We start from the raw sequence: 22,972 nt of genomic DNA on the forward strand, positions 1-22,972 counted from the left end.
GCTGTTTATATAGGTGTTTGTATTTTTTCTGTCTATCCTTTGACCTTTTGATTTAACTCTTTTAGGAGCCAGATATGAACTCTAAGGTTAGTGCACAGAGGAATGCAAAGCAAAAGAACAGGCTGTAACGATGATGCTGAATTTGAAATTCTCCACCAGAAACAAAGGCTGCTTTTTCTGTTGGACAGACTGTGAGGAAGTTGGACTGATTCCTAAGTGTCCTTTCCTGTATGTCAATATGAGCCATCTCTTTGGGCATGCTCAGAAATTTAGGGCTTAATAAATCCTCACTCTAAACTACATGCTTCCATGTATGGGAAGCAAAATATTTATTTCATCAAGCATTTTATTACCCAGACCATGAAATATATCTGACTCTCACTGCACAGGCACAATACATAGTTCTACTACAGCAGCCTGGCTGCTGCTTTAACATCAGCACAGGGACACAAGGCAGGAGGTGTTGGTGTGGCCTCAGGCATCACCTGATGATGCACTTTCCATTGCCAGAGATGGAATGTAAAGGAATTTTGTTCAGAGATTGAGAGAAAACTTGAGTGTATACAACTGGCTGCAAAATGCCTCCAAGTAAAGGGAGGTCACACGCTACTTTTGGTCCAGCCCAGCCTGGATGCAGGCGCCCGTGCAGGTGGATTTGGGAGCTGTGGAACACCCATCTCAGGGATGAGAAATAGCAGCTTCGTCTGGCCCCAGCCCTGCTGGTGGACACCCAGGAGCTGCTGAGAGCTGGTGGCTCTCCCTCAGCCTGGCCAGGGCTGTGCAGCAGCGGGTGTTATTCTCGTGCTTCAGTCTGCAGGATCAAACACATATTTTGGGAAGGAATGGAGATGGGCAAGCGCAGCAGGTGCTGCACAGGATGGTGGCTGCTGGAGCCAACAGGTCAGCTGTGTGTGGATGGATCCATCGCTGGAGAAGCCGCTCCATGGCCCAGCCGAGGGCAGGTGGGGCTCAAGTGGGTGCCAAGCGTGGTGAGCCCGGCTCGGTCAGTAATGTCTCGGGAAAAGGCTGCGTTAGTGAGGCCGGGGCTGCGGGGATAGAGCTCCCACCCCCCGGGGTAGCTCGAGCGGTCTCTCCCCGTCCGAGGCACTATCCCGGCCCAGGCAGTGGGAGGGAAGGAAGGAAGGAAGGAAGGCAGGAAGGCAGGCGGGCAGGCAGCGCCCGCCCTCTCCCCGCCCTCTGTCAGGGCGCACCGGCCCCGCCCGCGGCTCGGGAAATGGCGGCGCCACGAGGTGAGGCGGGCGGATCTCGGGGCGGGGGGACCCGGCCCCGCTCCTCTCGGGCGGGCTGAGGTGCCGGGGGCGGCCGGCCGGCAGCGGGAGAGCGGCGGAGCTCGGGCACGGCCTCGCTCGCTCGCACACGGAAGGGCCCCGTCGCCGTGCGGCCGGAGGCCCGGCCTGCCCGCGGCTGTGCCCGTGACCCGCGTGTCCCTTGCAGGAGATGCCGCTGTGATGCACGTCCCACATGGGAGCCCCGCGGCCGTCGCCGGGCCGGGGCCCGTGAAGAGGCGCTCCCGTGAAGAGGCGCTCTCGCCCGCAGCCCCGTGCCCGGGGCCCAGGTGAGCGCTGCCCGCCGGGCCCGCTGCCGCCCGGGAGGCGCTGCCCCTGGGATTGGTTTCGTGAGGTAGCCCGAGACCCGCTACTGCAGCCTTTCTAGGGCTGCTTAGGCCACAGCTTCGCGTCTGGAGAAACACGCTTTTATTTAGCTCCAGCTGTGGGATGAGCACCCTTTTGGCAGAGGGTGCAGCCCTTACAGCCGTTTTATGAAGCAGTTTAGGTCTCAGTATCGCTTCCATCAGAGCAAGTAAAGCTTAAAAAATAAGCCTGTTTGGAAAATGTTTAAGTAAGGGGGGCTAGGACAGCTGAGTCCCCAGTATATATTGGCAGCTGAGCACACCACCATAAACGCGATGGAGAGAAAATTCAGCGAAAAGGCAGTGTTGTGTCTTGGACTGGCCCAGGACTGCAGCAGAGTCTGAACAGGAAGCGAAGCCTCCCCTTTGCATGGTCCCTGGCTGCTTCGCTGTGTGCTGCTGATGAGCGATACTGGTTACTGTCGGGAAACAGGTGGACAGTAAAAAGATTCAACTGAGTGTGAAGACGGGAATAGGGAATTGCCTTCTTGGCTGAGTGGTTAGGTTCTGCAGTCTACTTTAGGAGAGCTCAGTCTGTTCTGAGACTTTTCAGGAGTTTCTTGCGGAGATTGATCTGGAGGACTAAGAAAGTGGAGCCAGTGGCATTATATTGACTCCACTGATACTATCCTCCTAAATTAAATGGTGGAAGAACAAGGCCTGCCTGTGAGATAAAGTCAGGACCTACTTGATCTACCAACAATGTTTTAATGGCCGTGAGAGGGAGTGAATTCAAAGTCATGTATTTCTGTAGTAAAAGGTTGGGTGTGTTTGATTTGAATCTACGTTTAACTGTATTTCAGGGCTGTTGTGTTGTTTCTTGCGTTTGTGCTTTTGATTTGTGTCTCACCTGTGTGGTTTTGCTCACAGGCCCTTGGGTCCCTTTGTTCCCGGCTGCAGCACTGGGTGAGGAGGGACACTGGACGTGCCTACTATGACGGTAACCGGTTTGAAAACTGTTTTTAGCCACAGAAACCTGTGTGAGACCAGTTTTGCCTTCTGAAAGGGCTTCATGTGATGCCCACCAGTGGCAGCAAGGTGTATTTGAAATCACAGGGAATTGGAAAAAGGGATCCTTCTCTGGCCCACCCTGAAGAGGTTTGGGCAGCCCTGGCAAAGTCCCCAGTTCGTTCCTGGGGGAGGCATGGTTGGGGGCGTCCTGTCCTTTGGCAGTTCCTGATACTGCAAGTTGTGCAGGGATGCCTGGATCACTGCTGCACATGAAGACTGCCTGTGGGCTTCAGCTGGGCAAAACTGAGCTTTAGGCATGAGCTTCTGTCCTTTGCAGAGGATAGATTTTGCTGTGTGCCAGTAAATGCCCATAAGGAAAAGGAACAGGAAAACGATGACCCAATAGGTGCCAGGAAAAATGTATCTTGCAGCACATAGTGTTAAGAGACAAGGACACCTCATTTTTAACTGACTGTTGCCCTTCCATATGATGTAATTCAGCCAGAGTTCCTGTATACAGGCCAGAGGTAAGAACTGGTTTTGCCTCATCTGAGATACCTTTCAATGCAGAGAAGTAGGTCTCAGATCAACAGCTCAACATAGTTCTCCAAGTTGAGTGCTATACCCTGGATTCCAATAATCTGAATACACTTGGTGAATAAACTGAATACAGAGAGATACAGGATTGATATGAACTTAGTAGACCTCTGTGGTGGAAGTCATGGCCTCCCTGGAAAGGATTTATATAGAGATTGTTCAGACCAACAGCTGGTTTTAAGAAACACAAGCTGTCAAGTTTCCTTTGTTGTATAAATATTTAAGTGACTGGGTTGGGATTCCTGACGGAGGAAAAGCTTGGGTTAGTGCCAACAGGTGAAGCTTTTATTAAACAGGAACATACAAACTCATTTCCCTTTCTCTTTTTAACCTAGAGGCCAATTATTGTGTATTTGTTCTTTTTTTCAGATAGTTCTGTCACTGTCTTAGCTGTCCTGTACCATGCCTGGTGATGACCATGGTGTCATTCTCCTGAGCAGACTGCTCTGTACTCAGCTTCCTGGCCTGCATTCTCCAGTAGATTCACCAAGCTGGCAACATAACAACGGAGCTGTTTGGTACCTTGGAGTCCCACTGCAAGGGTGTCTGAGCACCTCGCATTTGGCCCAGAAAATCTGCCCTTGCACAGTCCAACGAGAGGGTTGTGAAGTCCTGGGGACTGCCGGTTCAGTTCACTACTTGGAAAGTATTTTGCCAGGTTACAGCTCTGGTTTAAACACTTGAGGTGAAAGCTGGTGGTGGGGAGTGGAGTGGTGGGTTCACCAGCAGCCTTTCTGCATTAAAGGCTCTGTTTGGAGATTCAGACGTCCTCATACCTCTGCTCTGATACGTGTGTGTTACACTCTTTCAGGTATCGACTTGAAAATACAAGTGGGGCTCTAGTTTTGGCTGATAGGGGTAAAACTTGTTCCAGTGGGTGGAAATTGGACCCAGAGTCAAGGAGTACATTTTTAAGCAAAGAGTGGTGCTTTTTCACCACTTCAATGCCCTGCACAGGAGCTGTACTGTAGAGCTGCTGTTCTCTGGGATGGCTGTGCCAGCATCAGCAGGGCACACATGGCCACCTCCTGCCCTCTGCACTGGCAGTGGTTGCTGGCTGAGACACTTGTTCCTGGTGGACACAAGCTGCTCTGCTCACTGGCAGACATAGCAACTGAAAGTCTCTGGCCTGCTTACAGCAGGTCTGACAAAGTGACCATAACAACCTTTTCTGCCCTGAAAATACCTTAATTCCTGGTAGGTTAAGAAATTACCCTGTGTGGTATAGCTCAGTGTTGCTAAACCCATCTTCTTTTGAGGCTTGTGAAACAAATATCCAAGAGCAGATGGTACTAATCACTGCTGTAGCAACATATTCAGCTCCTGTTTTTGTGGTTTCTAAAGGCCTATTTTGGCAAGACTTGTTAAAAGCTATTTGAGGAAGAACAGACAAGCTTTTGACACACAGTTCTATGTAAAATCTCTTCAGTTTTGCCAACGGTGTTTATTTGTAGAGACCCTGCATATTGTAGAGGCCACTGCCTGTTCCTGGCTATTCCCCAGAATGGAAACTTGAACCAATGATTTTTGTAACGAATGTGCAATAAATCTGTGGTAAAGCTTCTCTGTTAATGACTCTTGATTGAGTTCAGGTAGTTTTGACATACACAGATGAGGCTGTTTAGAGCTGGCCAAGCTTGCTTGACAGGCAGGGCCTCTCTTAATTGGTGTCTGGGAATGAAACCCAAACAAGGATGTCTCAACTGCGTGGTGGGCCAGAGTCCTTCCAGCCCCACTGGACACCCAAAGCTTCAAGGGCACAGCATTGGAGTGGAATTCTTCAGTGCTGAGGAGAACAGATCTGTGAGCGTGGAGGGAGCATACAGTCAAATGGAGGAGAGCATAGCCAAAAAGAAGCGGCTAAAAATGTTGCTTTAGGTTGCTCTGTAAGGGCAGTCAAGCACTGCAAAAAGCCTGTCTTATTTTCCCTGGATGAATGCATGAGAAGCATGGACATTGTGTAAAAATGGCTTGCATTTGAGACTAGTGCAGGCTTGGGTATTGCAGAAAGCATCACTGGGTGTGTAGGCACTAACAGCTCACACATGGGGGAGGTGTGTTTGATTACCTTGTGTTACAGACTTCATGTAGCAACAAGAACACTTGATGGGGAGATCAGCTTCCTGGCTGGAGTGTGTTCAGCTCCAGCAGCTGTACAGTGATTAGGCCTTTTGCTATTTTTGTTTTTCTTCAAGTTATTAGCTCTTGAGTAGACTCAGGAGTAGAATTAACTATTGCTTTGGAACTGGGGAGTTCCCCAGGCTTCAGGTGGGTGTTGGGGGAAACTGTGATCCAGCTGCCGGTGCTGCATGGTGACTGTCACTTCTGAGAAGGATGGTATCCATTTCTAATGGGAATTCTGGGATGCCAGTAGAGCTTGTGACCACGGTGGCTTTCAGCTAAGATCCTTCCCCAGAGGATGTAAACTCCTAGGGGCTCAGGCCTGGCAGCTGGTTTGCATCAGAGTTGCTTTGCTCTTACTATTGGGAAACAGCTGGTTTATATGGAGTATGATGGAGCAGTTAATGCTGAAAGAGAGCATTGTTCAGTGCAGGTTCCACGTAGGTGTGGTAGCTGCAGAACACAGGTTATGGGAGGGCAGTCCATGGGGGTGTTGTAATTCCAGTATGTATCCTTAAGATACCAGGTGTTTCCAGTGCAAAGCAGGGGTGTACGTAATGCTGGAAGCGTGAGTTGAATGTGTGAAGGTGCTGGGCAATATCTGCATTGAAAAATGACAGTCTGCAGTTCTCGTAGTCCAGCAGGATGCCAATCCTTCTGGGAGGAATAGTAATTCTGATGTCAGGTGTCATCCCACTGTGCAGGAATTCATACTTGTGCCTGTAGGCAAGAAACACAAAAGAGCTGAAGGCATCCTGGCTGCTGTCAAAGGGAAGCACTTGCTGCACACAGGTGCCCAGGTTGCTCACAAGAGTCAAAGGTGGTGATGTTAATGTGCCAGTGTCCATGGCAGAGCCAGCAGTGCAGCTGAGGCATGAGGGGAACTAGCATTTCTGCAGGCCATAGGTAGGACAGAGATCAAAACCAGTTGGGTATAGCTGGGTTTAGCCAGATACGTAGTTTCTGGGCTACACGGATCTTTTACCCTCTGTCTTCCCCCTGAGGTTTTGGTAACATTTACAGTTAAATTCTGCATCTCAGATTTTATTCTGATTTGTTCCTGGAACTGCCTGTTTCAATGTGACAACGTCTAATTTCAATGACACTGTACCACAGAGAGACCCTTCAGCTTGATTCACTAGCACTGTCTCAGAGTCAACGGAACTGGGTGCTTCAAAGATGCAAAGCTGCAAAAACACAAGTTCTGAAGCAAGAAAGTTGGGCAAAATAACCCATGCCAAATGCCTCTGTAAAAAAGCAGGAGGATTTGCTTATCCTTCCAACACCAATTTACAGTGATAACGCTGGAATATCAGAGGTGCCTGGTGCCTGGTCTGAGCCGATACAAAATCTCTGGCTTCTCTGCTTCCCTGCCTGCAGGTGTAAGAGGTGTCCCTGTCAGAGACCTGCAGCCTCCACAGCCTTTACCTTGAGGGTGTGATGATGTGCCTCATGCACCAGGATGAGTTGTTTGCCCCCAGGTGACCATGTCTCGGAGTGTTCTCAAAAGCCACACCAGTTCTGTACTCTGTATCTTCCTCAACTTCCACCTCCCAGTAATGCTTGCCTGGAAACGGGATCAGACTGCCCAGGATCGCAATACATCTGTGGGAGACAGGAGGATGTGTTTTGGCAGGGCCTCTCTATAATGCCCTTTACAGCGTTCAGATAGGTTCAGGTATGTATATACCTGGACATTACATAGCAATAAACAAAAGCCACTTTTCCTGTCTCCTTAGCAGTGCTGTGTGGATTTTAGACTCCAGTGAATTCCACATGCTGAGGAGCTGACACCCAGCCTGCAGGTTTCTTTGTGACACCTGCCCTGTTTTTACTTGTGGGTTGCTTTGTATAAATGAGTGTCCTGGGCACTTCCAGGAAGAGGGAGAACAGCATCCTATACTGCCTGGGTTTTCTAGGAAAGTTATTACTTGTTAAAAAAGAGAAGGCTCTGGTGAACCCCAGCATAGCAGGGGAGAAAAGTCTACAGATTTTGAATTTTCTTTCCAAACAGCGCAGGGTTTTGAATGTTACTCACCATTAGGAACAGAGCACTGTAACAGCATGAAGTTCCTGGGGCAGCTGGGGAGGAGGAAACCTGTCTATGCTATGTTTGGAGAGATTAGGAAGAATTGAACACGGTAGGGGAACTTGTAATATGCTGGTACCTGGGCCATGAAATGAATGATAGGAACGATGCGGAAAATAACTCTTTTGAAAGTTGTGTAATAGAGACAGACAAAGACAACGTGCTACAGAGAGACCCTGCAGCTTGATTTACTGGCACAGTCTTGGAGTCAAAGGAACTGGGTGCTTTGAAGATGCAAGGAACTGGGTGCTTTGAAGATGCAAATGTGCAAAAACACAGGTTCTGAAGCAAGACAATTGGGCAAAGTAACTCATTCCAAATGCTTCTGAAACACTCTAAGGTGGGAACATGAGTCCTGTAAGATTACACCTCAGCTTTTTCTCAGGGAAAGTATATGGTGTATTAGCTGTCATTGTCAAGGGGGACAGCAGGTTTCAAACACGTACAACTTTTATGTTTCTATGGTAGTGTCTAAAGTTGTAAGTTACAAAAGAAAAGGATGTTGCTGGCAGACTGAGCTCTTCTAGGCAATGCTGAGAGCTGCACTCAGCATTTGGAGGGCCTGGTGTGTGAGGATGGGCATGCAGAACACAATAGCTGTACTCTGCCTCTGCAGCTGCACTTGCTTAGAGTCAGTGTACAGTTCATTACAAGTGCATGTAAGTGTCTTGGGAACAGCTTAAAGGCTGCTGAAATCAGGACTCAGAGGGGCTGTGTTGCTACTGCTTGAGAAGGAAAAGGAATGATGCAAAATGGATGGGTAAACATCTGTGAACAAAACATGACCGTAGTAACGAGAGCTGCAAAGCCACCAAGGCAAACCTGGGCTGCACTGAAGAAGCTGCCACGGTTAGGAAATATATCAGCCTTTAGGAGACCACAGAAACTTCAGAAAGAAGAGTTTGCCATGTAATTTCCTTGCAGTATGAATGTTAGGCATGAGAAGTTCATGTGAAAGTTCATAGTGGTACCAAAACCTCAGCCTTCAAATGAGATGAGTGCCAGTTCTGGCTGTTGACGTGAAACATAAAAGAATCCTGTAGAAGTGGGATGAAATCCTGTTTAAGATTACCCCGATGGCTTTAATGAATAGGATCACCAGTCTCCCAACTCTTTTCTACCAAGCCCTCTAGTAACACTGCATTTCCATGGAGGGACTAAGTTGTAGACTTGTATTATCCTGGGATGCAGATGCCTATCCTGGTTATATGGTGTTTCTGTGGTTTTGACTGGAAATAGGCATTTTGGAAAGCTTAGTCTCTCACTTCAGTGGCAAAGGGCCTAATTATTTTTTGAAAGTAATACCTGTTGGTCCAAATAGTATCAGTTATATTTTTCAGCAAGAGGTAAGTTTTCGGATCCCTCTCCTTTCCTTAGCATTTGTTATGGCACCTAAATACCTGTTCGAATTTAGCTCAGTGTGCCAGACATGTAAGTAGGCTTGTACATAATTGTGGCTGCTGCATCTGTAATCCTCTTTAAGAACTTGCTTTATCTTCCAAGTTCCAAAGAGCAGCTGGAGAGAGAGATTTCAACTCAAAAAATTAAGCAGAGCTGCTGAAAGCCCCATTAGACATTTCCTGGCACCTGTTAAAAAAACCAAAGAAACTGAAATGCTTCTGTATACCTTGTAAAGCTGTTATCATAGACAGGCAGATCACACTCTGGGTTTTCCAGTTCATCACATGAAATGGTAAATCCATCATCTAGAATTGCCAGTAAAGGATGAGCTGTGTCCTCATTGAGGTAGAAGCAGGTGCCTGCAAGAGAAAATGCCTGAGGATAACTCCAGTAATTCCTTATAGCATTAGGATTTGCAGCAAGGGTATGAAATGTTTGGGTCCACAAAGAGATTCACCAATGCTCTAGAAAGAATCTGTGGCTGATATGGAGAGGACAAGATCATTTTAAAGTTTTTCTAATAAATGGGTGTTTTACAGCTTAACACTGTTTAGTTTCAGCCTTGTGAAAAGCAGGGGACGTAGCCTGGTTTTGAACCCCTCCAGGGCTCAAAGCTGCAGGCATTGTGCAGGAAGTAGCTGTTCAGAGATGAGGGGTCATCCCTGCAATGGACTGTCTGGTTTCAAGTAATCTATTTTTAATCACTGAAATGAGAAAGGGGGCTTAAAGGAGCCTCCATGGCCTCACACATCCACATAAATGCTGGGCACAGTTTGAAGAGAAAGGATCCCTCATGCTTCAGCACCTCCCTGGTCAGATGAGCCCTCAGAGAGGTAAGTCCAGCCCAGGATACAAATGCTTCTGCCTTTCTCCCTGCAGAGACTTCACAGAGCAGGTCTGATGCACTGGGCCCTGAGGAGTAGCCACGAGTGGCACAGCTGCTGTGTGTACTTGATGCTTGTTTATCCACCCCAGAAAGGATCAAAGGCCATTCCCAGTGCTGGAGGTGGGTTCTTGCAGCTGACAGATCAATTTGCATCAGCTGTTTGCATAATGTAGACTCCGAAAAGATAAATCTCCCCATGGTAATCCCAAATGAAATCATTGTAATCAAACTGCAAGTTACTTCATTGCAAATACAATACAAACAATGACAGGGCAATTACAGGCGTGTGCTGCTGAAAACAAACACATGCTGTGCAAACAGAATGGGCAATTTCAAATATTGAGTTTGATTTAAGCAGTTGGAATACACACAAACGATGGTAACACAATGACCGTCTTCCTCTCCAGGGATTTAAGGATGAGCATTTCTTTTCTGTGGCGTCACTGCTGTGTGGCAGACAGTTTTACTGAAACATAACCTTGGGTGGTCATCTTGCTGAACAAATACAATTTGCAAATCTCTCACAGAAGGTAAGGGCAGAAGAGACACAGGTAAGGTGTGAACATATCTGGGAGTGGTGTGGGAGATTTGAGACGAGCCGGTGAAGTTGCAGCGTCATTGCAGCAGTGATGAAGGTGAGCACTGGTGTCTGCTAAATGGCTCTAGAAAGTGCTGTCTCAGCCATACTTTCCAGCAGCAGCTTCACTACATGGTAATCTCTGAAGTAAAATCACACTACAGCTTTCCTCACTGGTGTGTCAGTGCTTTGCAGGCTGGCAATATGTGGGCATTGGGTTGATACTGTCTATTAAAATGTTTAGAAATTAGTAACTTTCAAGTATCAAATGTATCAGACAGCAATAATATAAATTACAGAGCTAAAGCAATGCACTTACTGTCACAAGAAGTTGGTTTTTTGATTCCTAAAAGGTTACCAGGTGTGTAATTAGATGAAAGAGATTAGGACCTGGTCCAGAGGCCATCGAAACCAGCAGGAATCTTTCTGTTAAGGTAATGCTACAGTAGGCTGCTGGAGTTGTTCCAAGCTGTACAGTACCTGTGGTGTGTATCAGGACAGGTTCACTTCTTTCACTGGAGCCACCCAGGTTTTGGGCTCTGACACAGATGTGATACTTTTGAGCTGGCTGGAGGTGAATTAGGACTTCACAGTTAGGGATTCCAACAATAGATCTACAGAAAATAAATCCATGGAAAATGATAGGGTAGAGAACAAAGGTAGATCTTTGAGATTATTTTTCTGAGCAACAAAGAAGAAATTACACCTCTCTTGTAACCCATCAACAACATTTTACCTTGTACTGTTGTCAGTAGCAGGGCAAGAGAGAGTCTGTCGCAGACTGCAGATTTTTACATTTTACATTTGCTTCTGCCCTTTTCCCATACCCATAATTCTCATATACTAATTTTTGATTCACATTTATACAACTAGTTTTACTAAGAGGATTATTTATAAATGTCAATTCACCAGAAGGTCATGGGTCCTTTCTTAGTCCTATCAGATGCCACATGATTGAAATGGTTTCATCTCTACAGGTCATGGGCTCAATAGAAGAGTAACTCACTCAGTAATAGTATCATCATTTTCTTCATCTGTCAGCTTGGACAATTCAACCGTGTAGGAATCAACAGGGTTAATGTCTCTGGATTCCCAGCACACCAGTGCTGCATTTTCACAGCTTCGGATCTTTTTACTCTTTATGGTAGGTGGTGAAGGAGCTAAAAAGTAGGCAAAAGAACAATTCTAAGCTGTTGCTTGAAGATGTTTGCAACCAACATGATTTGAAGACTTAAAAAAATAGAAAACCATTGTTTACTAATACTGTATAGTTAAAGAAACCTGCCTCCCCAATGGACAATAAACAGCAGGTAGAGTGATTGACAGTACTAGTTAAAGACTTCATTTGGACTATAAAGGTTCCAAGAGAATTAAACAGAGAAGTAACATAAAGACTGATTACACAGCTGTTTTCTATCATTAGTTTTATCTTTGTCATAAAAGTGCATCTCTTCTCTGTTCTGAGATGTCAAAGATATCTGGAACAAGTACTTGAAGGTCTCACACTGACTTGCTCAATCTGATGTCAGGATTTCACACAATGTCCTTGACTGCACTGCAGTTAAAAAGAACAGCGTAACAGGTGAATCCAGAAAATACCTATAGGCCAATAAAAGAAGAGCTGGCATTCATCTGTCAGAACCAGGAAACTTGAACCTTATTCACAGCTGGTCTACATGCTTGCATTTAAATAAGTTATTTTGTCTCTCTGCTTCTGTTTCTTCCATTCTAAAACAGGGACAATTGGCATGACAGGCTCTCCAAATAAAAGTAAGGAATTCCCATGCAGTCAGTAGGCATACATCAGAAGAAAGAAAGTGCCCAGAAAGCACTACTGGCATAAAATTCAGAGATGATTTTGAATTTCACTATGAAGGTCACAAAGTCATATGAATGAAATATTTTTACCTGTTACATAAACTGCTCTTTCACTTGGTGGACTGACACCAGAGGCATTTAAAGCACTGACCCAAAATTCATACTGTGTATTTGGCACCAGATCAGTGATGGTACAGTATGTTTCTTTGATTTTCAGTGTATGCTCTGAAATGACAACAACAAAGCATTTACAGTGCCTTTACACAGTTGCCCACTCTTCCCCAGAGCTGCATCACATCGTGGAGTTGGGGTGCATTGTTTTGTGTGCTGGGTCCAAGAGAGCTCCTTGTGCTCCACACCCTTTGAGCAGCTGTCAGGCAGTTTTACAATGCCTTCCTCTAAAGCAGCATAAATCAGATGGGACAAAAGATGAAGCTATTTTACTACTTATTTCTCATTCTTCATCCTATAAAATTTGGATAGCTTCTGCTTTTCTTTCTCAACTGGCCATTGGCACTCTACTGGCTTCCACTTTTGAAGGTTCTTTGTATGCCTGTGCATCTTAGGGAGTTACAGCCTATTACTAGCACTAAGATAAGCTGTAAAATCATCTGGGGGTTTCAGTGGGTGTGCTGGTGATATGATGATTTGCTCTTTTAAAATACTGTGCTTTGCTGTGGATGCAGCACGTGTGTCTAATGCAGTGCCCACCCTCCAGAAATCCTCCTGACTCCATCCACTGTCCCCTTCCCATTCCTGCTATCCCTGCTGCTGCCATGTCCTGTCTTTGCTCCTGTGATTGGCCCTGCTGCAGCTGGCAGCATGGCAGACCTGGCAGGGGAAGAGGGACAAAGCAGATGGTGGTGGCAGATATGACAGTTTTGGTGGCAGAGTGCACAAGGCGTGCAGAGGCACTTTGGAATCAGCTGGGTTTGCCAATGGAGGGCTGAGGTGTCCCCTTGGGCCCAGGCCTCCTTACCTGCTTGCTCATCACTGTGCATCTCATTGCTCACTGGTTTGTAGCACAGCTGGTAGCACTCCACAGTGTCATCTGAGAAGAGGCCCCAGCAAACTCTCAGTGAGGTGCCAGTTGCTGCATTGGGAGCCTGTGGATTGATCACAGGGGCACAAGGAGCTGCAGAGGGGAAAACAGGTCAGTTTTTGAATGTATAATCATGGTATGTTGTACCTCTCCTCTCACAAAGGTGTTTGCACAAAGCCTTGGCACTGAACAGGGTCATATTCTTCCCACATGGAGAAAAGTCAGGAGCTGACTCTGTAAACAGTTGCAGATGATAATCAGGTCGCTGGTGTGTGAGAAGTAGTCTTGCTTCAAATCAAAGTCAAAACAACAAAATAAATAAGCCTCAGCCTACCCCTTCTCTGTAAACTTGGCCTCCCCTGCTCTGAGGGCTGTTCCAGTGAGCACAACATCTGCCACTGCTGCCAACCACCCTGGGGATCAGGGAAAAGCTCTACAACAGGGGGTCAGCAGCACAAGCAAACATGAACCAAATGCCATTTTATGTTAAGAAAAGAGAGCATTGGGTGTAAAAAAAAGAATATTGTTCTTTCTGACTATTTGTGATGCACCAGAAAAGATTTGAAATTTTTGGGATTTTTTTGGCTACTCAAAATTTGTTTATGTTGTGCTGTTTCCTGTGGATTATGGGGAAAAAATGCTTGCTAAATAGCAGAGGAATAAGTTGCTGAAATCTGTTTACCAAGAGAAGCTGTGTAAGTTATTTAAAATAGTCTGGGGGTTCCTCTCTATTTTGTTCAAGCAACTACAAGGTAAGACAAGTTATTACCAACTAAGCATGCCTGACCCCTCAACAGAAGGGGGTAATCTTCATGAGTCTTCTAGGAAATCATGCAGCAAAAGCAAGGAAGTCCCAATTTAACAGTAATTCTGGTAATTTTATTTCAAAACAAACGGGAAAAAATATCCAAAAATATCTTCCAGCGTCTCTGTATATATAGGTAAACAAAAAAAAACCTAGAAGGAAAACTAGGGAGAAGTTAATTCTGCCTTTGCAGATCTCCTTTAAAAGAAGTAATGCTTAATACATATCCTTACTTAAATGTAAATAGGTCTGAAATAATGATCAGTTAGGAAGAGTACCTGGAATAGCATTAATGGAGTTCATTAGTTGTTCAACTTCAGAGACGTCTATGACCCGCTCTTCAAACTCTGGCAGTGTTGAAAGCTCTAAATCCACTTCTTTCTTTAAGAATTCTTCCAGCCTGTAATTGTAGGGGGAAAAAAATAATGAATAATTGGAAGTACCATAGTGTCAGAGATATCTGTCTATGATACCTATTGGTAAGAGAAAAAGAGCAGCAGACTTCAAATTAACATCTATTTCCTAAAAAATAATTTCCAGTGTTTTCATAGCTATACAAGCTCAGCCTCCCTGTGCCTATAGGCTGGAGATACATGGCCATCAGTGCTCCAAGATGCCAAAGAGAGCTGGCTGCTGCTGGCACTGAGGGCCACCCTTGTGTGCCCTGCTCCTGCAGAGAGCTGGCTGCACACAGCGTGCTGCCAGGGAGCAGGGGAGTGAGGTGTGCCCAGCACCTTGCTGTGGGAAGCACCCTATCAGCACCATACCTTTCCTTATTTTGAATTTCCACTATTCCTAATTCAGGACCTCGTGGCTCCAGGTGTTGTAAATTTGAAAAAAAGGGGTATCTTTTCTATGTGTTTTCATGAACAATAACAATCAATTAAGAGGGTGATTCTTGCATGTGATTTAGTGTGCCCTAAAACTTCTTCCAATTGCTCCAAGATTTTTCAGTATCTGTTTTGAGCTCCCACAGCCTGACTTTCTACCCCACTATATTAATGCATGCATGAGCCTGTTAGAGTATATTTAGGGAGCTCAGTTTTAGTCTCATTTCTATCCAGAGCATTTCTTTTAAGAGCTTTAGCAATCCTGTTTCTCAGTGAAATTAGTTCCTTATTACTAAGCTGAAAACACTGATTTATTCAGGCTCTAACTCTCCTTTCGGATTTCTTGAAATTGGATCCAAACAAGTGTTGAGTGTTCTTAGAGCAACTTTTTCTGATGCACTTTAAAACAAAAATACTAAATATTTCAGCAGCTCTAGTGGCTTAGACAACATTTGTGTGCCTGAACAAAGTCCAAAACACCCAAGTGTCTCCAGTAACCCATCCAATTAGCAGGAAGAAATGTGACACAAAATCCCAGACTGTGATACTACCTGTCAACCATGGTTACTGCTGCCTGTTGGGAAAAAAAGAGAGAGTGTTAAAGATAGAAAAGTCCAGAGTCAGACTACATCATGCTGTTGACCTGTCTTACATAAATTGCCCCAAATGCAGCCCTTGGAGTGAAGTAATTGGCTCTCACCCAGCACTGAGAACAAAGCCAGCCCAGTCTATTCAAATGGACAGATCTTGGCTGAATTTACAGTAAGATAATGAGCACTATCAGGTAGTCATCAGTGTCTGCCCATCTAGACTTTAGACCAATTCCTCCCTTGGTTGTCCGAAGTGCCAGCAGATCCCTCACAAACAAAAACCAAAATCAGCTGGGCAAAAGAACTCAGTGAAATGGTCTGCACTGGAGGGAGTCTGAGCAGTGCATGTAACTGGAAGGCAGATGTACAGTCCCTGGAGAAATCTAAGCAGCTGAGAGCTCATGACCAACAGGTATTCACTTCTTGATGAATAATGGTTCTTAGGGGTGATGTAAAACTGTTTACAAGCTAAGGAGAAAATACTGCAGAAAATCTTTGCATTTCAGAGATGCAGAGGAATGGGGAAAAGTCAGCTCACGTGAAGAACTCAGCAGGTTGGAGTCACACAGCAGACTGACCCACTGGAGTAGACTGGAGGTGTTATGAGATTTGTTTGTTGTCCAGTTCAGAAGTTACTGTCACTGTGCTACAGAAATGCTCCCACCCACCTGAGTCACAGGACAGCTCAGGTTAGAGCAATCACTCATCATCAGTGAAAATTCTCATTTTTTTCCAATTATTTTTCTACCTGCCAAAGAAAAATACCTTCTTGACACCACCTCAAGAGTGGGATTTCATCCATCACTTTGCAGGAGCTCTTGATTAGTTTGGAACCTCCTGTTCAGCTGAACTTTCCTCCAAAATGAGCAAGAATAGGAAACATCTTCTTAAGTGATTGCATCAGCCTGCCTGCTGTGAGCCCAGAATAGAGCAAGAGAGCTGAACCTGCACAAGGCAAGGAACACTAAGTGCTTCCAGAGTTTCCCCAGACAAGCATTTCAGCAAGATATCTTCTCTCTGAACTCCAGAGTGACTCACAAATCAATGAGCATCCAAATTACAAACTTCTGCTTCTGCATTTTGTCCCCATTCTGTTGCCCTACTAAGTCAATGCCACCATGCCAAGCAACTGGAGCAGTGACAGCACCATGGACTGAGCATCCCAAATTCTCCCTAGCAATAAAGCTGCTTGGGACTTCTCAGATAGGGACTACTTGCAAGCAGCAAAAAGCACTGAGAAGGGGCTTTGACAGTTAAAGCTCTTTACCTTCATAAATTCAGCTTTGTCATTTTCCAGGAAAAGCTCCTGGGTTTCATCTGTCAGCTCCTTGCAGGTGTCAAGATGTTTCCCACAATTGACCAGCTGCTCATACAGAGCTTCCAGCTTCTGCCTCTTCTCTTCTCCCAGTGCATCCAGCTGTTCTTCATACTTCTGAGCAAGCACTTGCACTGCATCGTTGTAATGCACCTCAAAGTTCTTCTCCTGCCTCCCAAAGTTTTCCTGCAAGGCATTTGAGGGTTTGTAGCTTGGCATCAAGCCTGATCCATAGGTCATCCAGAGGAAAATCTTACTCTGGTCTGCCTAAAATTCTCCTTACCAGAGAGGTAATGCGTCATGATTTAATTCACAAAACTAGGACACAGTACCAGTACACAGAGGCTGTAATTTGACTAATGTGCATTTTTAGGGGTTTGCTCTGATAAGTCGCCTCCAACGAGGCACAAAAGTGTTGGATTTTGTTCCAGGCATAAGAGCAACAGAAATTACAACAAGAACAATGATGTAAGGGAACGTAAACCCAGGGAGCACAACTAGGATATATCCCAGCCATAATCTCACAAGCGTTTCCACCAACACAGTCGAGCACATCCTTCCATGGAAGAAACCATGGCAACTCAGTGGGGTTCATGGATTTGTGCTGAGGGAGCTGAGCAGCTGGTATCCTCACTCACAGCTGGAAAAAGCATTCGGAAGGAAGATTTAAGGAGCAGGCAAGGCTTTACTGCCACTGCTCAGGCACTGATGTCCTCCTGTGCCACATGCAGCAGAGAAAAGACTGTAGTGCCTTGAGTTATTGCTTCAGTTTGAACTTGCTGCCGGCTGACCTCCTTCCCCTGGGGCCAAGCTGACAGCAGCCGAGCAGGAGCACAATTCTTGAAGTCATCACCTTGAAGCAACTGGTCCAAGGATTTGTCTGGATCTGACACTTCTGTGAATGAAGCTGAGGGAACACACTGCTGGATGGATAGTTAGATCACAGCTCTTTGGCCGTTTAAAAGTAAGATGACATGAGTGGTGGCCACTTTATTTCTGAATGCAAATTTCTGTGCAAATTATAAATGTGGTTTTACTAGCCCACTTGAAAAAATAATTAGGATGAGTTTTCCTGAGTACTTGAATCTAGGCAAACCCCAAGATAACTGTGCTCTGGTACTGTAAGTACTCACCTCATTAACAACTGAGCACTACGAATGTCAGTATGACTGTCAAAACTGTTTAGCCCCACTACCATAAAGTTAGCCTAAGAAAAAATGCCTTACCTCTACAGTGATGAAGATTTCCTCCAAATGGCTGGCAACATTTTCCATCTGAGCAATCTGTTCTTCCAACTTGCACATGTTTTTATGGATCTCCTCCTACAAAACACCCAGTGTGATTCTTACTATGTCTGAAAACAGTTTTAGAGGCACCATGGTACACCTGTGTTACTCTCACCTTTTCACTTTCCACGGCATTGGGGAGCTGAGCAACCTCGTGATCCTTGTGCTCACCAAATAGTTTGTCAAAAGCTCGGATTGGTATCTTGCAGGTAGAACAAAAAACATCTGCTGCTTCTTCCTCTTCCTCCTCCTCCTCCTCACTGACAACCTGACTGTTCCACTCATCTGACATGCCGCCACTGCTTAGCCCCCCTCTGGACCATATGTTGCTCTCAGCCTCATCATCTGCTCTGGCTTTGCTCTGATTTTCACCTTCAGAAGCCTCATCAGGAAGTCCTTGTTGCTTTGTGCTTTGACTTGGATCTTTCACTGAAGACCTGCTTTTTGATGAGTTATATGTGGAGCCTTGTGATCTTGCTTTTTCGGTGCGAGCAGGTGGCCATCTGCTCTCCACCTTCTCCAGATGTCCTTCAAGAAGCTCAAGCTCTTTTTCTCTATCCTCATCAAGTCCATACATCTTAGCCAACTCTGCAACCTCCTTTTCCAAGTCATAGCCAGCTTCTGGCGGGCGCTGAACTTTTTCACTACTCAATGCAAATTCCCTTCTCGTATCCCCCAGAGATCTGTCTCCTCGACCAGAGAGCTCTTCAGGAAAGATATCAAACCTCTCCTTTGATCCATAAAGATCCATGTGATAAAATATCAAACCTTCAGTCTCAGGGTCACTAGACTCTGGGACTGGTGGGGAAGCTGAATGATTGCATGACTGGCCACTGGTCTCATAGTCTCTCGTGCTGCCAGATCTGGATGACATTGGTATCCTCAGCGAGGCTTCTGAGATGGTGAGTCTCAAGCTTGTAAAAGATAAGAAAGATCTTTAGCTACATACTTAGATATCAAGCATGAGGTTTTCTTGCTTAAAAGTATATATACGGAATAGATTTGGCTGAGGACTGCTCAGGTTCTGGAGGTAGGCATGGGAAAGACCAAAGTCAGTACCTTCACTCTGTAAGTGAAGCTTCTGAAAGGAAGCCACAGAAAGCTTGTTTTTTTCTCACCTCAGTGCAAAGCACAACAGAGAGCTGTCTCTGGTGTGCACCCTGTTTTCTGAGGCTCATCTGTGACCCTGATGCCTGATTTCCAAACTGTGGAGTAGTCCTGTCCTCAGCTCAACACTGTGACTGTGCTTCAGGCACAGTTAATGCTGTTCTGTGCAATTGGAAATGGCCTGGTTTGAAGTCTGCTCGCCCTTCAGCTGCTGTCAAGCATGTTTTCTGAACTGTCAGTCAGGCATAATGTAGAATGTCCTCTGTTGTGACCATTGATGCTACATAACACACTAGTAAATGCCCTGAAAAGTCCTGTTCTGGATTTTTTAAGCTGCCATTCTTAATACTGAAACTTGAGTCCAGGTCTTGGGTCCTTTCTAAAAAATACTGCAGAGAAAACATACTGCCCTTTGGGGCTTCTCATGTGCTGTGAAAAATAGATATTTTAACATATGAAGCATGCAGTAACTAGGGAGCAAGGCAGGGCATTGACCTCTGCACTGAGAGATGCCTGCTTTGACCCCAACCTTGCATATTTTGTCCATTCTGTGCAAGGAGGCAGGTGTGAAAAGAGCATGTGCACGTGACATACAAATCTGTACGATAAAGCAGATGCACATGGGACAACATTAAAAGTGCAAAGGCAATTTTAATGCTGATTCCCCAAGCCCACTCCTTCCAACCAGCCTGTATCAACAGCAGTGAAATAATGCTAGTACAGAGTCAGAGATCTCTCTGAGCTGAAACCTCCCCGCAGTCCTCCACAGCTCACCAGCATGAATGGAATCATGGCTACAAAACTACTCAGATCAATTTCATCAGCAGTTTAGTACCACAAGCAAAAGAGTTCATGGAAAAATTTCAGCTGAATATCAATTAATCTATAGTTACATCTAGTCCTAGCTAAGTGAAGCATATGAAAGCTTTAAAATCACTTTCTCACAGAAAAAAAAAGCCAAAAGATCGGTCAGACATCAATGTTACCAGAGCTTCTGGATAAGCTTTCACATAAGTTTGCTTTCAAACTACTTTTTATGGTCTTTTTAGTTTTGAGTAGCTGCTATTTCCTCAAAGTTATTTCAGCAATACTTTACTAATTTTCCTGAGAATTGCTTAGCTAACAGAGTCAACACAATCAGTGACTTATTAGAAAGCAACTTCCCAAACCAGTGAAAAATACTGAGACATTTTGCACTCTCTGGTTTTATATCCCTGGCTGAGTCCAGCCTTACGGATCTGTAAGAAAACCCACACAGAAGTTCACCATGTGTCTTCTGGCACTGCAGACATGGGTGTGGATTCTACAGCTAGCAATATCCTACTATAGACAAAAACACTGGTTAGGCAGAAATACTATTTATGCTAAAGGCAGTAAAATAAATCATGCAAATTCTAACATTTTATAAAGAGAAGAGGTCTTGACACATACCAGAAAATGTTGTCTGGCTCCCGCAAAGACTTTTTTCCCCATAATTATAACAACAAGGCTTGCTTTAGAAGCTACTACTAATTAGAAAAGTGAATTAACATGTAGTTTTCCTACCAAAATGAAATAAAATATATTAAAATAAGCATAATTAAGCTTGTCTGCAATCCTGCTGCCTAATTAAGATTTTCAGATGATTGCTCAGTGTTTGCTTGCTTTGCAGGCACAGATAAAATTACACGAAGCACGTTTAAGTCCGTGACCGTCAATTATCGTAAATAAACAACAAAGAATGTTACTACCTAAAAACTTGCCTTCTATCTTAGGACGTCATAAATTCTTCTGATAGATCAGATGGCATCAAAGTTAACTTCTATTCCCCCTAGTAAAAATTAATTCATACGAAAGCAATTCCTTTCCACTTTCCTATGACTGCAGTTGGAGGACTTATTGCAGTAACCCTACCCTGCCTCTTTGCTCAGATAGGCACATGCCAGCAATGAGCAATGGCACAAATATAGATGTGCCCCAGCTGTCCTTCAGCAGCGTGCTACTTGAGTGTCACCAGGATGAATGTCATACACTGAGAAAAGGCTCTGAAGGTTGATTCCTGGATCTGAAGTACTTAGAACAGTTACAGAGCCCTCACTAAAGTCAGAGTACCCTCTCACTTTTGAAGGTGGTATTAATAAACCCTGCAGAGCTCAGTCATTGCCTCTGGGTGTGATTTCCAAGGCTGGGGTGTTAGGCAGAGTATTTTGTGTGGGATACACAAAACGTGCAAACAACTCACATGGCTGGACATGTGCTTACAGAGTTGCACAACTTAGTGGAAGTATCTGTTCTGTTCTTTGCAAGCACTTACTGGTAAAGTCCTCTCTCAAATTAGCAGGAGCTTTTCTATGGGCTGAGTTGGAATCATGATCATATATTGGAAAAAAAAGATTAAAATTTAGAATTTAGAAAAGAAAAATCATACTGTTGCATATGCCTGTTATACATATGCATACATCCTCACCCTGTGTGTGTATGCCAGACCTCTGGAAAGCTAATTACAGGGAAGAAAGGGGCCAATGGCCCTGCTAGGGAGGTTTTCATAGGAACATATCCCTTCAGTCTGCGCTCAGTAGGGGTACACCTGATAAAAACCAGGCTGTGTATTACCACTGACTATTGTGACTGCTGTAGCACTCATGCTTTGCGTATCTGCTCAAACCCACAGCTGCCCAGCACATACAGGCTGCTGCTTGTGAACACACTACTGAGCCAGCCTTGCTGGCAATACATTTTTAAGCGTTTGAGAATGTTGTATTATATATGGCTTGAGCTCAGGGGATACCACAAGGGACAATGTCTATTAGATCTTGACACAGCTCTGCTTTTTCCTCCTTTTCCAATTATCTTGGTGTCATTTCCTCACTTTTCTAGCTGTGCAATTGTTTGCTGTTTGGTGAGGAATCACAAGTTAATTGCCCATGTAGGCACGATCTCATTACCACTAACAGTGCTTCTATCATCTGTGAGATTAGAGTAGAAGTGTTTTCACAAAAGTGATGCAGCCCTTACTGAAACATTTACATTTATGCTGTCTGACAGATCTGATTAATTTTTCAAACGAGAGCTTATTTTTGCTTTGTGTTAAGCTACGCTACCTTGTAGACCTTAATTTCTCAAAAAATAAGCAGTGTCAGCTTTGCTGCCAAAGACTGGAATATAACACTTGGTGGATAGTGAACTACATTCTACCTTGGACACAGGCCTGAATAAGAGAGCAGTGACACTGCTCTTATTCATTCACACCGCTGCTCTTTGCTCCCCTCGGTGCCTGTGAGGCAGCGTTTGGGTGGCATTTATACAAAGCACGGTGACCTTGGGGCTGAGCTGGGTGTCAGGACAGGCACCCTTTGGCTGTTTGTGGGTGCAGGGCCCCAAGGTTCAGGTGCTGGCTCAAGGCAGCGTGGGGAAGGAATGTGGGGGTTTACCTGGCTTTGCAGAAAGCAACAACTCGTGGACTTCTGCGAGGACCACAGGAATGATGGCTTGGAGGAAAACTGCCCCTCAGGCAGCGGCATAAATGCAGGGCTGTGTTCCGTGCTCCCTGCCCACCACTCCTCACAGAAACAGTGGTTTATTTCACAAAGCTTTCCCCTTCCAGTACCTGAACGAAATACATAGGAAAGATGGGGCAAGACTATTTGCAAGAGCACGTACTGACAGGACAAGGGGGAACGCGTTCAAATTGAGAGTAGTTTTAGATTACATATTGGGAAGAAATTCTTTACTGGGCGGTGAGGGTGGCGAGGCCCTGGCACAGGGAAGCTGTGGTTGGCCCATCCTTGAAGGTGCTCAAGGCCAGGCTGGATGGAGCTCTGAGCAACCTGGCCTGGCGGAAGGTGTCCGCGCACACGGCAGAAGGGTTGCAACTCCACGATCCTGTGAAAATCAGGCTTTCCCGGGACCGCCCCTCTCGCACCTTTT

At 45.3% G+C, this 22,972-nt stretch overlaps 2 protein-coding genes and 1 non-coding gene across 11 annotated transcripts in view; 2 read left to right on the plus strand and 1 right to left on the minus strand.

Moving 5' to 3' along the window:
• PDE8A (phosphodiesterase 8A) overlaps window positions 1-4,763 on the plus strand; it is a 153,668-nt gene extending 148,905 nt beyond the window's left edge. For all 5 annotated transcript variants that reach the window (XM_048317769.1, XM_048317770.1, XM_048317771.1 and 2 more), the window contains 4 exons: window positions 811-962; window positions 1,456-1,576; window positions 2,522-2,591; window positions 3,569-4,763. The gene's annotated coding sequence lies outside the window, so the exon portion shown is untranslated. The remainder of the gene's footprint in view (window positions 1-810; window positions 963-1,455; window positions 1,577-2,521; window positions 2,592-3,568) is intronic.
• LOC125332953 lies at window positions 2,226-2,356 on the plus strand. Its single transcript, XR_007206694.1, has one exon. It is a non-coding gene; the product is annotated as a small Cajal body-specific RNA 15 (non-coding RNA).
• FSD2 (fibronectin type III and SPRY domain containing 2) lies at window positions 4,624-22,646 on the minus strand. Of its 5 annotated transcripts, none has more exons than XM_048317777.1 (13): window positions 22,477-22,646; window positions 18,075-18,873; window positions 17,900-17,995; window positions 16,626-16,859; window positions 15,320-15,342; window positions 14,217-14,338; window positions 13,071-13,226; window positions 12,182-12,316; window positions 11,280-11,433; window positions 10,754-10,887; window positions 9,037-9,169; window positions 6,749-6,925; window positions 4,624-6,040 (listed from the first exon to the last, which is right to left on the minus strand). In XM_048317777.1, exons 2-13 carry the CDS (start codon window positions 18,831-18,833, stop codon window positions 5,788-5,790), a joined length of 2,376 nt encoding a protein of 791 aa, XP_048173734.1. In that variant the 5' UTR covers window positions 18,834-18,873; window positions 22,477-22,646; the 3' UTR covers window positions 4,624-5,787. The 5 variants fall into 5 exon arrangements, with proteins under 5 accessions (XP_048173734.1, XP_048173733.1, XP_048173730.1 ...); XM_048317776.1 differs by lacking the exon at window positions 22,477-22,646 and adding an exon at window positions 20,809-21,029; XM_048317773.1 differs by lacking the exon at window positions 22,477-22,646 and adding an exon at window positions 20,797-21,029.
• Between the last annotated feature and the right edge of the window lie 326 nt (window positions 22,647-22,972).

The sequence above is a fragment of the Corvus hawaiiensis genome, chromosome 13 (assembly GCF_020740725.1).
Source record: "Corvus hawaiiensis isolate bCorHaw1 chromosome 13, bCorHaw1.pri.cur, whole genome shotgun sequence".
Classification (NCBI taxonomy): Eukaryota; Metazoa; Chordata; class Aves; order Passeriformes; family Corvidae; genus Corvus; species Corvus hawaiiensis.

What these genes read in the sequence shown, in the direction of transcription:
- FSD2 (XM_048317777.1), bottom strand. Translation starts at nt 18,833, where the DNA reads ATGTCATCCAGATCTGGCAGCACGAGAGACTATGAGACCAGTGGCCAG. An exon ending in ATGCCGTGGAAAGTGAAAAG is followed by an intron (nt 17,996 to 18,074) that starts GTGAGAGTAACA and finishes GGTGTTTTGTAG; the next exon opens with GAGGAGATCCATAAAAACAT. An exon ending in TATGATAACAGCTTTACAAG is followed by an intron (nt 6,926 to 9,036) that starts GTATACAGAAGC and finishes TGTCTCCCACAG; the next exon opens with ATGTATTGCGATCCTGGGCA.